The 12,198-nt window shown below is 64.2% G+C and overlaps 3 protein-coding genes across 14 annotated transcripts in view; 2 read left to right on the top strand and 1 right to left on the bottom strand.

Annotated features, from left to right (window-relative positions):
- Window positions 1–5: 5 nt before the first annotated feature.
- NDUFAB1 (NADH:ubiquinone oxidoreductase subunit AB1) lies at window positions 6–2,844 on the top strand. Its single transcript, XM_087734653.1, has 4 exons — window positions 6–348; window positions 463–550; window positions 1,764–1,875; window positions 2,670–2,844. Exons 1-3 carry the CDS (start codon window positions 46–48, stop codon window positions 1,853–1,855), a joined length of 483 nt encoding a protein of 160 aa, XP_087590779.1. The 5' UTR covers window positions 6–45; the 3' UTR covers window positions 1,856–1,875; window positions 2,670–2,844.
- A 1,604-nt stretch (window positions 2,845–4,448) lies between these two features.
- On the top strand, window positions 4,449–11,550 carry LOC148052062 (uncharacterized). Of its 2 annotated transcripts, none has more exons than XM_087730375.1 (11): window positions 4,449–4,578; window positions 5,462–5,581; window positions 5,733–7,661; window positions 7,815–7,927; window positions 8,007–8,065; window positions 8,212–8,369; window positions 8,529–8,691; window positions 8,768–8,959; window positions 10,071–10,295; window positions 10,985–11,138; window positions 11,411–11,550. In XM_087730375.1, the coding sequence occupies exons 1-11, from the start codon at window positions 4,539–4,541 to the stop codon at window positions 11,483–11,485; spliced, it is 3,228 nt and encodes a 1,075-aa protein (XP_087586501.1). In that variant the 5' UTR covers window positions 4,449–4,538; the 3' UTR covers window positions 11,486–11,550. The 2 variants fall into 2 exon arrangements, with proteins under 2 accessions (XP_087586501.1, XP_087586499.1); XM_087730373.1 differs by having other exon boundaries at window positions 8,526–8,691.
- Window positions 11,516–12,198, bottom strand: part of TNRC6A (trinucleotide repeat containing adaptor 6A) — a 54,336-nt gene continuing 53,653 nt past the window's right edge. For all 11 annotated transcript variants that reach the window (XM_087730361.1, XM_087730362.1, XM_087730367.1 and 8 more), the window contains one exon: window positions 11,516–12,198. This exon is cut by the window's right edge and continues 2,090 nt beyond it. The gene's annotated coding sequence lies outside the window, so the exon portion shown is untranslated.

The raw sequence follows: 12,198 nt of genomic DNA, 5'->3' as shown, positions 1-12,198 counted from the left end.
GGACCGCCCCGCCCCGCCGCGCGCGCGGGCTGCCGGGAGCAGGTCATGATGGCGGCCCGTGTCCTCTCCGCCTGCGTCCGCCGCCTCCAGCCCCGGCCGCCCGCCCCGCGGCCCGCCCCGCTCGGCACCCTCTGCCCCCGCCGCCCCCGCGACCCGCCCCCGCCGCCGGTAAGGCCCGAGGCGGGCGGCGGCCCGGCGCTTCCCGCTGCCGCCCGTCTCTTGCAGGCGCCGCGGGAGGCCTGGCAGCCGTGCCGCCGCTTCTCCGACCTGCCGCCCCTGACCTTGGCGGACATCAAGGAGCGCGTCCTCTACGTCCTCAAGCTGTACGACAAGATCGACCCGGAGAAGGTGAGCGGGGCCGGGCCGGGGGGCGGCGGGGGGCCGGGAAGGGCTCCCGCTGCGGGTCCGCTCCCGCTGAAATGGCCGCCGCCAAACCGCCTTCGATTTTGTTTCTTCCCCTAGCTCACAGCTGAGTCCCACTTCATGAAAGACCTGGGTTTGGACAGTTTGGACCAAGTGGAAATCATCATGGCTATGGAAGACGAATTTGGTAACTCGGAGCTGTGCGCGCTCAGATTCATCGCTACCTTTTTTTTTTTTTTTTTTTTTGGCTAATCCCTAAGCGCAGCTACAGCAAACGAGCCTCAGTTCTGTGAATAATAACACTGATGTCATTCAAAGAAAATCGTGCGGTGCTCGATCAGTGAGACCTGGCACCGGCGAGGCTCAGGAGAAGGCGTCTGTCCGTCTGTCTGCTCCTGAGCGCCGTCCCTCTGGGAGCACTGGCTGCTTTTCTCCCCGCACCCCCCTTGCGCTGCTGGGGAGGGGGAGAGCGGGGGGCAGCATCGTGGAGGGGAGGGCAGCGGGTCTTACACTTAGCATGAAGGCTGCATCTGGAGCTGATCGTGGCTCCTGCTCGTGAAATCACAGATATTCCCGGTTTTTCCTCGCCAGAACTTTTTTCATCCTTGGTACGTGATGCCACTAGAAAAAAGTGGCTGTTTTTTCCTTATTAGTTTATATTCCAAATTTCTTTTTACATCATTTTGGCTGCCTTCGTGCTTTCATTTAAAGCTCTTAAATTCTGCCATACATGCCTAATTTGTCACATTGGGTCATAACTGTCCCTGGGGTTTGGTCATTCTCTAAAACCTAGGCAGATGTTTCACTTTCAGAGCATTTGCTGATGCTGTGTGTTTAATCCACTTACCTGTACCACGGGTGGTGTGTTAGTGTGTGGCCACGCGGACTAGAAAGAAGACCCTAAATTTTCTGGAATGCCTTTCTGACCAGTTCCACAGCTGAGAGCCCTTGTGCTCCCTGCCCCCGGCTGCTGCTCTGTACGAGCTCTTGGTTTTACGAGTGCTCAACAGCAGACTCTGAACCTGAGGGGCTTTGGGCCCTGGCTTGCGGGGAGTTACCAAGAGCATCCCCCTCCTGTCACACACCGGTGGCTGTGGGAGCTCTGGGAAGGCGTCAGCGGCTTTAACGGGGTGTGAGGGGCACTCGCGGGCTGGCTCGGCAGCCCTGCTCCCTGCTGCGTCTGCTTTGTCCCTTATCCAGAAGCCGTGTCCTGTAAGGCAGAGCGCAGCTTGAAGCTCGGCGTAGGAATGAAGTGCTGGCTGTGATTGTCAGAGCTGAGCAGCAGCCCCTGCCTCTTTGTCCCCTGCCAAGCTGCAGGCATCTGAGCCAGCAGTAATTGCTTCCTTTAGCCTTGCCCCCGTTTCCGTTGTTTTGGGCTAAATATGTGCGCTTTCTTCCAGGATTTGAAATTCCTGATGGAGATGCAGAAAAGTTGATGTGTCCACAAGAGATTGTAGATTACATTGCAGATAAGAAGGATGTTTATGAATAAAAACAGTTCTTCAAAGCCGGGTAAGTGGAAATGTGCTCCTGTGAGCGTCTCGGGTAGCGGTGGTGTGCACAGGGTGCAAGTGTGCCGGCCTGGGGGGGAGTGTCTGGCGTGAGGTGACTGTATGGCAGGCAGGAGTCTGGCACGTCTGGGAGGGAGCTGGCAGCAGCTGCCCGCTCTGAGCAGGGAGGAGAGAGTACACGTGTTTTCTTGAGGCATCTGCTGTTGGAGGGAGGGTGTGGGGCTCGGCGACCTTTCATCTCGCCCTGCCTGGCACCGAGGTTATCCACAGGTCTTTTACTAGGTGGCGAATTGACTTTAGGCGGGCAAGTCCACCTTTTCAGCGCTCCTCGGGGTAGGCATCTCCAGAGGCGTGCGATAGCACAGCTCCCATCTGCCAGTAGCAACCGTTTCCTCCTCACCAGCCACAGCCAGAGACTGGAGCAGGAAAGGAAACGGGCAGGAAAGGGTTGTTGGAGCGACTGGCCCTCGGGGTGCTCTGGGGCTGCAGGGGAAATGAGCTGGTGGCCTCAGGCCAGCGTGCGGCGGCAGATTGGGCCACGTTCCTGTTTGTTCCTGTGTGCGCTTGTGGCCTCCCCCCACGCTCTCCTCCTGGGTCAGCGGGGAGCTGCGCCCCTTTGCTGCCTTTGGAGCCGAGGCCGGAGTCCTGGCGATTGTAACGATCTGTGGACTCGTTACATGCCTGCTTTTGGTATTCAGCTCGTCTTGTCTCTGCCTGACCCACTTCTTTTGTGCCTTAAAATGGTAGTCTCGGTTGATGAAATATTAAATATGTGGATTTTTTTTTTTTTAACAGGAGATGTCTCTACCACCAGGACTGGGCTGGTGTCAGCGGGTATGAATATAAGCGCACATGCTGTACCATTGCTGCTTTCATCGGAAAGTTGTACTTGGACGTTGTATTTAAAGCTGTCTGAATATATTGTCCTTTAAAAACAAGGAAAAAAAAAAGGAATAAATATATAAGGCCATGTTGTGTTGATGGCTTTTCTGTTTCACATTCTGTGTCGGTGGCTCGCTGTGTTAGTGTTCAGGACCCTTCAGGGATGAGTAACTGACTGCACAGAAATGCTCTTGTCTAACCCCAGGCTTTGACTGCCGGCGGCGCGGCCTCTGCTCGGCCGTTACCCCGTGGGATAAAAGCACCGTCTGCCGAGCGCCGGGGGAGGCGTTTGTGGGTCTGTCGGGCTCTGAGCGTGTCCTGCTGAGGGCGTTTTGCCGTTCGTCCTCTCTGTGTGCGTGGAAGCGCCAGCAGTACCTGTACGGCTCGTGCCGCTGTGCACAAAGCTCCGTGCCCTCTGCTGCTGGCGTGATCGCTCTTCCCCTGGTCTCACTGCTTGTGTTGTCTGCCCTTTCTGATAAACTGCCCCTCTGCTGCCTTTGCTGTTTATTTCATCAGTGCTGGTAAAAACAGGCAAGTTCCATCTGAAGGGCTTCTGCTTTCCTGATGGAAAATAAAAGGGGGAATGACTTTCCTGCTGCTGAAAAGCAAAATTGCATCCCGACTAATCTCAGCACGGGAGGCTTGCTTTAAATCTCTCCCGAGACAGAAACAAGTTATTTCTGGGCACTACACAGTTTTTCCTCTGAGCCAAGAAACACTTTCATATGTCAAAGAGGCACTGCTAGGCTGGGAGCCAAGAAAGCGTCACTCGATAACGTATCCTCCTCTGGCAATCAGGGTGGCGGATGATGGAAAATAGACCCGGGTCTGTTGGTGCGGCACTGGAGCGCGGTGTGGGTGTTCTCAGGCTTCCTCTAGAGCCATGTTTCACTTTTAAAATCGCACGGTGCCGAATCCTCGGCCAGCCGGGTGACCCTCTGCCTGCAGGGCCCAAGTTTCGCTTTCATTGTGTGCGAGGCCCTGGCTTTTGGAGGCTCCTTAGTCGCTCCTTCACCCCCAATGTGTTCCGAAACATTTTCCAAACAGGCTGCAGGGTGGAACTGCGGGGAAAAAGTCGTTTTGGCCACTGTGTCTGTGGTGGTTTTGAGGTGCCTGCTCGGAGGCAGGAGTGGCAGCGGCTGCAGAACCAGCCCTTTGCGGCCCAGGCAAAGGCACCCGGTGTGGTCACTGGTTTCATTTGGTGCTGTGGCCCTGAGTGATTTGGTGAAGGAGCCACAGCCAGACGCAGCCAGAGGTGCCCTCAAGGAGCCTTTGCCGTATCCGAGGCAGGGCCGGGCACGGCTGGGGTGGCCCTGGGGACAGCCCGTGTCCCGGCGGTCCCTAACGGTGGCTTTTCAGGCTGCACCTGTTTGTTAGGGGAGGGCGGGTCGAGAGCGGGTGCCCGCAGAGGAGCGGTGCCCGCGCCCTCCCCGGGCCCCGGCGCGGCGGTGCAGCCCCGGCGGGGTGCTGGGTGCCGAGCCGGGGTCCTTGCCCCCGCAGCCCCCAGCGCTGCCCGCGGGCCCGCACCCAGCAGCGGTCGGCGCGGGCGCCGGGGCCTGGCCGTGCCCCGCCGGGGTCCCGCAGCCCGAGCTCGGCCCCGCCGCGGCCCCGGGGCAGGGGCTGAGGAGGCGGGACCGCCCCGGGATGGAGCGGCGGGGCCGGGGCCGGTGGGGCGGGACCGGGCCGGGGGCTGCGGCTCCCCGGCGCCTCCGCCCCGCCGCAGCGGGGGCGGGCGGGGGCTTCCTGCCGCCGCCTCGGCAGAGCCGGCAGCGCCGCCGCGCCATGGAGCGGCTCCGGCTCCCGCGGCTCCTGGCCGCCGCAGGTGAGCGCCGGGGCCCGCCGCTGCCTCCCCCCCGCGGGGCCGGGGGCGCGGCCGGGCAGGGGCCCCTCGCCGTGCGGCCCCGGGCCGGGGTCCCTCGGCGGGGGATGCCGTGCCGGGGCGGGGGCGGCCGCGGGGGTCTGCGACGGCGGCACCGGCACCGGGCTGGGGCGGGTCTGGGCTCCCCGGCTGCAGTGGGGCGGGGGGCGGGGGCTGCTCGGGTGCCCCCGGGCCCCGCCGGGGGCGGGCTCGGCCGCGGGGTCCCGGGGTCCCGGCCGGTGGGAGCGGCGGCCGAGAGCCGTGCCGCCAGCCCGGGCTGCTCCGCCGCGCCGAAGGCGGCGGGTGCTGCCCCCGCGGGAGGAGGAGCGGGAGCCCCGGCGAGGCGCTGGCGGAGAGCGGGGCCCGAGGGGCTCCCGGTGACCCCAACACTGCTCCCCGACGCCCGGTGAGCCGCCCGCTCCCTCCAGAGAGCAGCCGCTGCCGCAGCGGGGCCCCAGGGTCCTGCCCAGGGCGCTGGCCCGGTGCTGGGCCCGGTGCTGTGCCCGGGGACGCGGTGCTGCCGGCGGCGGCACGTGGCGGCTTTGCCGGAGGGCGGTTTGGTTCGGGGCAAAATGGGCATTTCCAGCACATGGCAGAGCGTGGCCGGGTGGGGCAGGAGTTGGTTTTGTTTGTCGAGACGAAGGCAGGTGGTTTCCAGCTGGGTTTGGGTTGATCCCGAGCGTCTCCTTCGGCAGCGCTGCCCACGGTTAGCAGAGGGGAGGAGTGGACCCCCCCGCCTGCGCTGGCAGCTCCTGGGGGCGGCGGGGGCGCGGTGCCTGGTGCCGGCTGCTGATGCCCAACGCCGGTGCACGATGCCCGACGCCAGCGCATGCTGCTCTCTCCGCAGTGATCGTGGAGTGCTGTGCGTGGCTCTGCCCCGGTCTCGGCAGTGGGACGGGCTCCACGCTGGGCACTGCCGTCCCCTGCATCCCCTCAGGGACCGCGACGGGGGAGCGCTGCCAGACAGGTACTGCCGGGGCTGGGACTGTCCTGCTCACAGCCCTCCGTCTGTGGCACCGCGTGCCGGCCACAGGCATCGGTGCCGAGCCGGCGGCTGTGGGGTGCTGGCTGTGGGTCAGCCCTGCTCAGTGTCCCCCCACTTCTGCCTCTGCCCATAGATCCAGAGCGAGGAGCTGGCACGGGGCGGGCACCAACGCCAGAGGCTGCAGGGCAGCTGCGGACAGAGGCTGAGCTGCTGCCCTTCCCTGGGACCCCCGCTGGGACTGACGAGCCCCCCAGCCCCCAGGGGCGCCCCGGAGGCCCCCGGGCAGGTGGGGAGGGGACGGGGCCCACGGTGCAGGATGGAGCAGCCACCGAGCGCCCAGGGCTCCCACTCTCTGCAGGCACCGCTGAGCAGGCAGCTGCAGGCAGCGGGCGGCCATCTCCTGCCAGCCCAGGGGTGACCAGTGTGGGGGCCCCCGCCCCTGTGGGGCCGGACACAGCTCCTACCACCAGATACCCCCCCAGGACTGACCCTGTAGGAAATGTGACGGTGGAAGGTACCACGACCCCACCAGGGACCCCCTCGCATTCACCATCCTCCGTGACAGTGCCTGGCTCGGCTGGGGGGCAGTGGGGGTCCCCCAGCACTCTGCTGGGCTGGAGCCCCTTGGGGACAGCACTCATGCAGAGCTGGAGAGGCTCACACGGCCCCTCATCCCCGGAGCCGTGGGCTGGGGAGGGCCCGGGTGCCACTGTCCCACTGGGTGACAGCAGCCCAGGGACTCGCCCCAGCATCGCACGGGCCACAGACAGTCCTGCACCGGGGACAATCGGGATGTTGCCCTTTGCAGGGGGGCTGCAGAGGCTGCTGACCCCCACAGGGACACTGGGGGGGACACTCCAGGGGTTGCCGGGGCTGGTAGGAGGACAGGGCTCTGACTCCCAGCCATGGCATGGGACAGATGTTGCCTGGCAGGGTCCCCGCTCTGCCCCTCGCCCCTCTCTGCCATCCCTGGGGGCTGGTAGCCATGGGGGCCCTGTGACCAGCACAGCCCAGCCAGTCGTGGGGGCGGATCCAACCTCACTGCCTGCTGCAGGCAAGGGGTCGGGTCTGCCTGTACCCACTGCCAGAGCCAGCATCCCAGGGGTGACATCTCTTAGCCTGGGGGGAGCCCTGGACCCAACTGCAAGGGTCTTGAGGCCACCTGACACAGAGGGTCCCCCTGAGCACACCCAGGTCCCCCTGGACCAGACCTGGCGCCCGCCAGCCATGCCGGGGCAGCCCTCCGCCTCGGTGGCCCCGGGCAGCAGCACTGCGGCACAGAGCGGGGTGCCCCGCACCAGCCCAGGGTCCCACCGTGTCCCCCCGTCCCCACAGCCTGCCCCAACCAGTGGCTCTGCAACACCCACATCACCGACCCCACAGCCCTCCCTGGGGACCGGCCGGGGTGTCCCGGGGCTCGGCACCACTGTGGGCACCCCCCCAGCAGGGCCATCCCCAGGGCTGCCCCACATGGGCTCGGGGGGGGATCCTGCTGAGACTCCCCAAATCCCGAGGGGGACCCCAGTGGGGGTGGGTGATGCTGGGCCCTGGGCAGCAACTGTCCCGCCAAGCTGGCAGCCAGGCAGCCCAGCCCTCCCCACAGCCACTGGGCCCCCCTGGCAGCCGGCTCTGTCCCAGCCTGCATCTTCCCTGGAGCTGACCACTGCTATCGGTGTCACTGCCACCGCTGTCACCACCACCACCACCATCACAGCTGCCACCGCCAGCCCAGCACTGCTCGGGGACGTGGGGGCAGTCACGTCGGATCCCAGTGCCACGGTGTTGCAGGGGGATGTGTCAGGGCTGACGTGGGGGCCCCCGACTCATCTGCCCACCATGGTGCCAGGATCCCCCCAGCAGCCAACTGATCCCCCCAGGACCCTGGACTATCATGGGGGCCCCCGGTCCCCCCCAGTGCCCAGGGACGCAGACCTGGTCCAGCCGTCGAGCAGCCCCGGAGGGTGGCTGGATGCTGACACCCCCCAAGCAACGCTGGCCCCGGCCGTGACAGGCAGGGCCCCACGGGTGTTCATCGTGGAGGATCAGCCACCCCTCCTGAGAGGTGGGTCTGGGGGGTTTGGGACCCTCTGCCTGGGCACAGTGGGAGGAGGAGAGCTCTGAGGAGCCATCAGCTTGGGGGGGGTCAGTGGTGGTGGCCCCCTGAGGCGGGCGGTGCAGGTCCCTGTCATGCTGATCACCGTCTCTCCTTCCGCAGCATCCCTCCTCCGCATCCCCTGTGAGCTGGTGCTGGACATGAGGTTCGTCCCTGCCCTGCAGGACCCCAGATCCCATGAGCACCGGGGTCTGCTGCACAGCTTCAACCGGACGGTGAGAGCAGGACAGGGCCATCTGGGGGGGCTGCGGCTGGGGACCATCGCGCCTCACGCTTAGCTTCCTCCCTGCGCAGGTCACACCCCTCTTCATGTCGGTGCCCGGGTTCTTGCGGCTGGAGGTGACGGGGATCAGGTGGGTGCTTGCACGGCCCCGCAGCGTGCGATGCTCCCTGGCACGGGGGGGCATGGGGAGCATCGCACTGCGGGGCCGTGGCAGTGCCGGGGCGCAGTGCGGGCCTGGGGGTCGGAGCCCGGACTCGCCATGGGGTGTCCCCGCAGGGAGGGCAGCGTGGTGTTGGAGTACGACGCGCTGTTCGCGGCGGAGCGGGTGCAGGCGCTAGGGCTGGGTGCGCTCCTCAACGCCGCGCTGGGCTCTGGCGGCGCCCGGCCGGGGCTGGCGGTGGGCGCTGCCCCCGTCCTGCGCAACGTGGCTCTGGGTGAGTGCGGGGCGTGCACGGGGCTGTGCCACCACCGGACCCTCCCGTGGCCCCCGGGGTCCGGTGCCCGGCCAGGGCTGGTGGCAGGGTGGGTGTGTGCCTGGCCCTGGCTCTGCTCGGCGGGGAGGGGGTGCCACAGCCAAACCCGTGTCTTAGCAGAGTGGCCGCTGGACCCCTGCGCCGTGCTCTTTGCCTGCCGGGCCGGCTTCGCCTGCGTGGCCGGGGCAGACGGGAACGCCACCTGCACCTCCCTCTGCCACCGCGACTACTGCAAGAACCACGGCATCTGCACCCATCCCCGGGACCACGGGCCCCTCTGCCAGTGAGTGCCCCCCCAGACCGGCCCTGGGGTGACGGGTGCCGTCCCCCATGGTAGCTGATGGCCCCCCTTGGCACAGGTGCCCCGTCGGCAGCGATTTCTGGTTCATGGGGCTGCGCTGCGACTACCGGGTGACACAGCAGAGCCTGCTGGGTATGGCTGCTGGGGTCCTGCTCAGCATCGTCCTCCTCGGTGCCGTCATCGCCGCTGTTGCCATCCGCCGGTTCAAGGCGCTGCTGCTGGAGGCCAGGGCTGACCAGACACGCAGCAGGTGGGGTGCGCAGGGCCGGTGGGGGCGGCCTGGGGCTGGGGTCCAAGATGGCCCTCGAGGGGGGATGCTCCTGCTGGGGGGCTGATGCCCTTGCCCCTCCCCGGGGGTGCTGGGGGGTGCTGGGTAGCAGCTCCGGTCCCGCACGTGGGTGCCTGAGGGCAGCGCAGCCCATCCGGGGTCAGGGAGAGCCGCAGCTCGGCGGGGAGGCAGGGTTGGGCTTGGGGTGAGCTCTGCCAAGAAAAACATTCTGCGGCGGCTGATAGCGGCGGGCGGGAGGTGCCGGGGCGGGGGGGAGCATGTGCAGGGCCCAGCAGTGGCTGCTCCCAGCGCCCCGTGGAGCTGCACGGCCATGGCAGTGCCCCCAGGCCGGGTGGGGGTGTCTGTGTGGCTGTGCAGGCAATGGGGAGCGCCTGGGGGATGCTTGCAGCCCCATGCTGGCCCCGGAGAAGCAGCCACATGCAGGCAGGCAAGAAAGGAGCACCGGAGGCTGCAGGGCTGGATGTGCCGCCACACACTCACTGTGGTGGAGAGATGCCTGAGATGTGCTGCTGAGCCCCCAAATACATGGGCCCAGGGACCCCCCCCAGTACCTCCCGTGGGGAAGCACAGGGTCCCTCTGCCCCCCAGGCGCCGGCAGCCTGGGCCGGGCTCGGGGCTGCGGGTGGGGAGCGAGGCTGCAGCACTGCCCCTCCAAAGCAGCTCTGGGGGGGCCGCGCTGTCCTGGCCCCGCTGCCCTCCTCGCCAGGGTTTCGTCATGTGCCATGGGGGATTGTTCCCGAGGAAACCACCACATCTGCCGCAGGGCTGCGGCCAGATGTTTTTCAGTGTCACGGGCTCTGCCCCCACCCAGGGCGTGGGGCTGGGCCCTGCCCCGGGTGCTATGAAATTTGGGTGGAAACCTGCAATCTGTGCTTGCAGTGCAGTCACTGGCACCGTCTGTGGGTGTGTGCGTGTGCCCATGCGTGTGTGCGTGTGCCCATGCACGTGTGCGTGTGCCCATGCGTGTGTGTGCACCCATGCACGTGTGTGTGTGCCCATGCACGTGTGCGTGTGCCTGTGCGTGTCCCCGGGGTGCCGGGTGCTGCTGCAGCCGCCCTGCCTTGCCCCGCAGCTACCGGCGGTTCTGCCGGCTGGATGACGTCTCGGCCCAGTACTGGTCGCGCTCCTGGCTGCCCTCGGCCAGCTCGCTGGACAACCCGGCCTTCAGCAACTCGGAGGAGCTGCTCCACTTGCAGATCTTGGACAACGGCTGCTGCAGCTGCCGGGAGGACTCGGGCATCACCGACAGCGCCAAGCATCGCCCCGCACCGCCCGCCCGCTCGGCTTGCCGGCCCAGGTAGAGGATGGTTTGCTGAGCCTGCGTAGCGGGGTCTTGTCTTTAATTTGCTCAGTGGGCAGAGGTGAAGCAGAGAAGTGAGGGGGTTTGGGGGCACAGCAGCCTGCCTTGGCACCTCTGCCTTGCAGCCAGTGCCCGGCGATGTGCTGGCCTCCCTGTGCTTATCAACAGCACCATGGAGCTCTAACGCATCCTTTGGTGTCCAAGGAGAAATAAGTGGTTTCTTTCCCCCTCCCCCTGCCCAGTGTAAGGAGCTTTGTGCAATTAAATGACCGGTTTAACAGCAGAAGGGTTCACATCTGCAGGAAACAGTGGGGTTGTATGAGAAAGTCTTATTAATCAGCTTCCAGGGGTGTAAATGGAAAAAAGGCCCTGGAAGTTTCCAGTTTCTTGAGCAAAGGGCACTACAGCCCGGGATCCCCCCACCCGCGGGGCCGGGCGAGCCGAGAGCACAGCCCCAGCTCCGGAATGACTCCCTTCGCTGCTGTGCTCGAGATCGGCGCTGCTGCGGGGGCCTGGGAGCATGTTTGCAGACAGACAGCGTCAGTGCCGCAAGCACGTCGCCCACGGGAGCGAGATACCTGCAAACAGAGCCCTGCTCCTAGGGTCCCCCGGCTGCTCTACTGGCCGCAGCTGGACTTCTACCCCCTCCTCTCCCTCGTTTAATTTCTGATGAATTTTCTTCCCAGTTTCCATTATGACTGGGACACAAGTTCCAGCAGCATGAATGATCCCATGGTGGACTCGGGAAAAGCCAGCGACATCTCAGTGTCAAGCTGGCCCATGGAGCCCATCCAGTGGACACCCTTTCCTCTCCTCCATCAGCTTTCCAGGCAGCGGCCGGTGAGCAGAGCGTGCCGTGGCAGTGGCTTTGAGTTTTGGCTTGTGTGTATGGGGGGCTGAAAGAGGCCATGCTCCTTCCCCAGAGCAGGTGTGCAGATGCCCGCGGCTGCACCCTTTCTCCCTCCATCCCGGGGAGGGTGACAGCGGCAGCGGAGGGAGCCTCCGAGGGAAGTGCTGGGAGCCGTCGGCTCCTCCCCGGCTGGAGGGCAAGAGCACGGCGGGGAGGGCAAGAGCACGGCGGGGAGGGCAAGGCAAAACTGCTCTCTCCACAGCACAAAGCCAGGCGGCCGCATTCGTACTGCGAGGGGATGGAGCTGGTCAACCTTGAGAGGAGCTGGACAGCCTGAAGACCACAGACCCAAGTACAGGCAACAAGGTTCAGCTTTTAAAACCAACCACATTTTATTTCCACGTAACAAGCTCAGTGAAGGAATTCCAAACACTTTGACAATACAATCAACGCAGGTGTGATGTCAGTTCCACTCGAGGCAGAGTCCTGAAAGATTTATCTGCCAGCGTTTTCACCACTGTTTCGGACCAGACTTCAGAAGCCAGCTTTGGCTTGGGACAGCGTATTTCATCGTAAGTAGTTACAGATAAGTGTCTAATAACACACAATGCTGGCATCCAACAGAGTTAATGACTTACATCCGGCAATTTGAAAATAAAGTCTAACAGATTTTTGAAGTCACATCATACTATGTACATATATGGTCTGCCCTATAGCCATTTCAGAACAAGCTAAGCCACTGTGAAAAGTGAAATACAAATTAAGCGCTGCTGCATTGTTCATCATGATTAATGTAAATGAGGTATAAATTTATAACACCAGTACGTTTTAAGCATTAAAGTTTATTTTCCAAAATGCTCTCCTTATTTGCAAGTGTCCTCTTGAGCATCTAGCTGGGCACAAATGGTGGGGTCGTTTGAAAATGGGGCATTTGAAGTATACCGAGGATGAGGGCAACAGGATCCCAAAGGTGCTTGAATAGAAAAGGAAAAGCAAGCTGCAGTTTCCTACACTTATATTCTCATCTCCTAGTGGGCACGTTGAGGGAGA

The sequence above is a fragment of the Nipponia nippon genome, unplaced genomic scaffold, assembly GCF_047370975.1.
Source record: "Nipponia nippon isolate SJK-2023a ecotype South Korea unplaced genomic scaffold, ASM4737097v1 scaffold_5, whole genome shotgun sequence".
In the NCBI taxonomy this organism is placed as follows: domain Eukaryota; kingdom Metazoa; phylum Chordata; class Aves; order Pelecaniformes; family Threskiornithidae; genus Nipponia; species Nipponia nippon.
Note: the sequence above shows the minus strand (reverse complement) of the source record. Positions and strands in the feature narration are given on the sequence as shown.

Coding starts and splice junctions, on each gene's coding strand:
- NDUFAB1 (XM_087734653.1), top strand. CDS start 46: ATGATGGCGGCCCGTGTCCTCTCCGCCTGCGTCCGCCGCCTCCAGCCC. Junction 349..462: donor ACAAGATCGACCCGGAGAAG/GTGAGCGGGGCC, acceptor TTCTTCCCCTAG/CTCACAGCTGAGTCCCACTT. Junction 551..1,763: donor GGCTATGGAAGACGAATTTG/GTAACTCGGAGC, acceptor GCTTTCTTCCAG/GATTTGAAATTCCTGATGGA.
- LOC148052062 (XM_087730373.1), top strand. CDS start 4,539: ATGGAGCGGCTCCGGCTCCCGCGGCTCCTGGCCGCCGCAG. Junction 8,370..8,525: donor CCTGCGCAACGTGGCTCTGG/GTGAGTGCGGGG, acceptor CCCGTGTCTTAG/CAGAGTGGCCGCTGGACCCC. Junction 10,296..10,984: donor CGCTCGGCTTGCCGGCCCAG/GTAGAGGATGGT, acceptor TTTTCTTCCCAG/TTTCCATTATGACTGGGACA.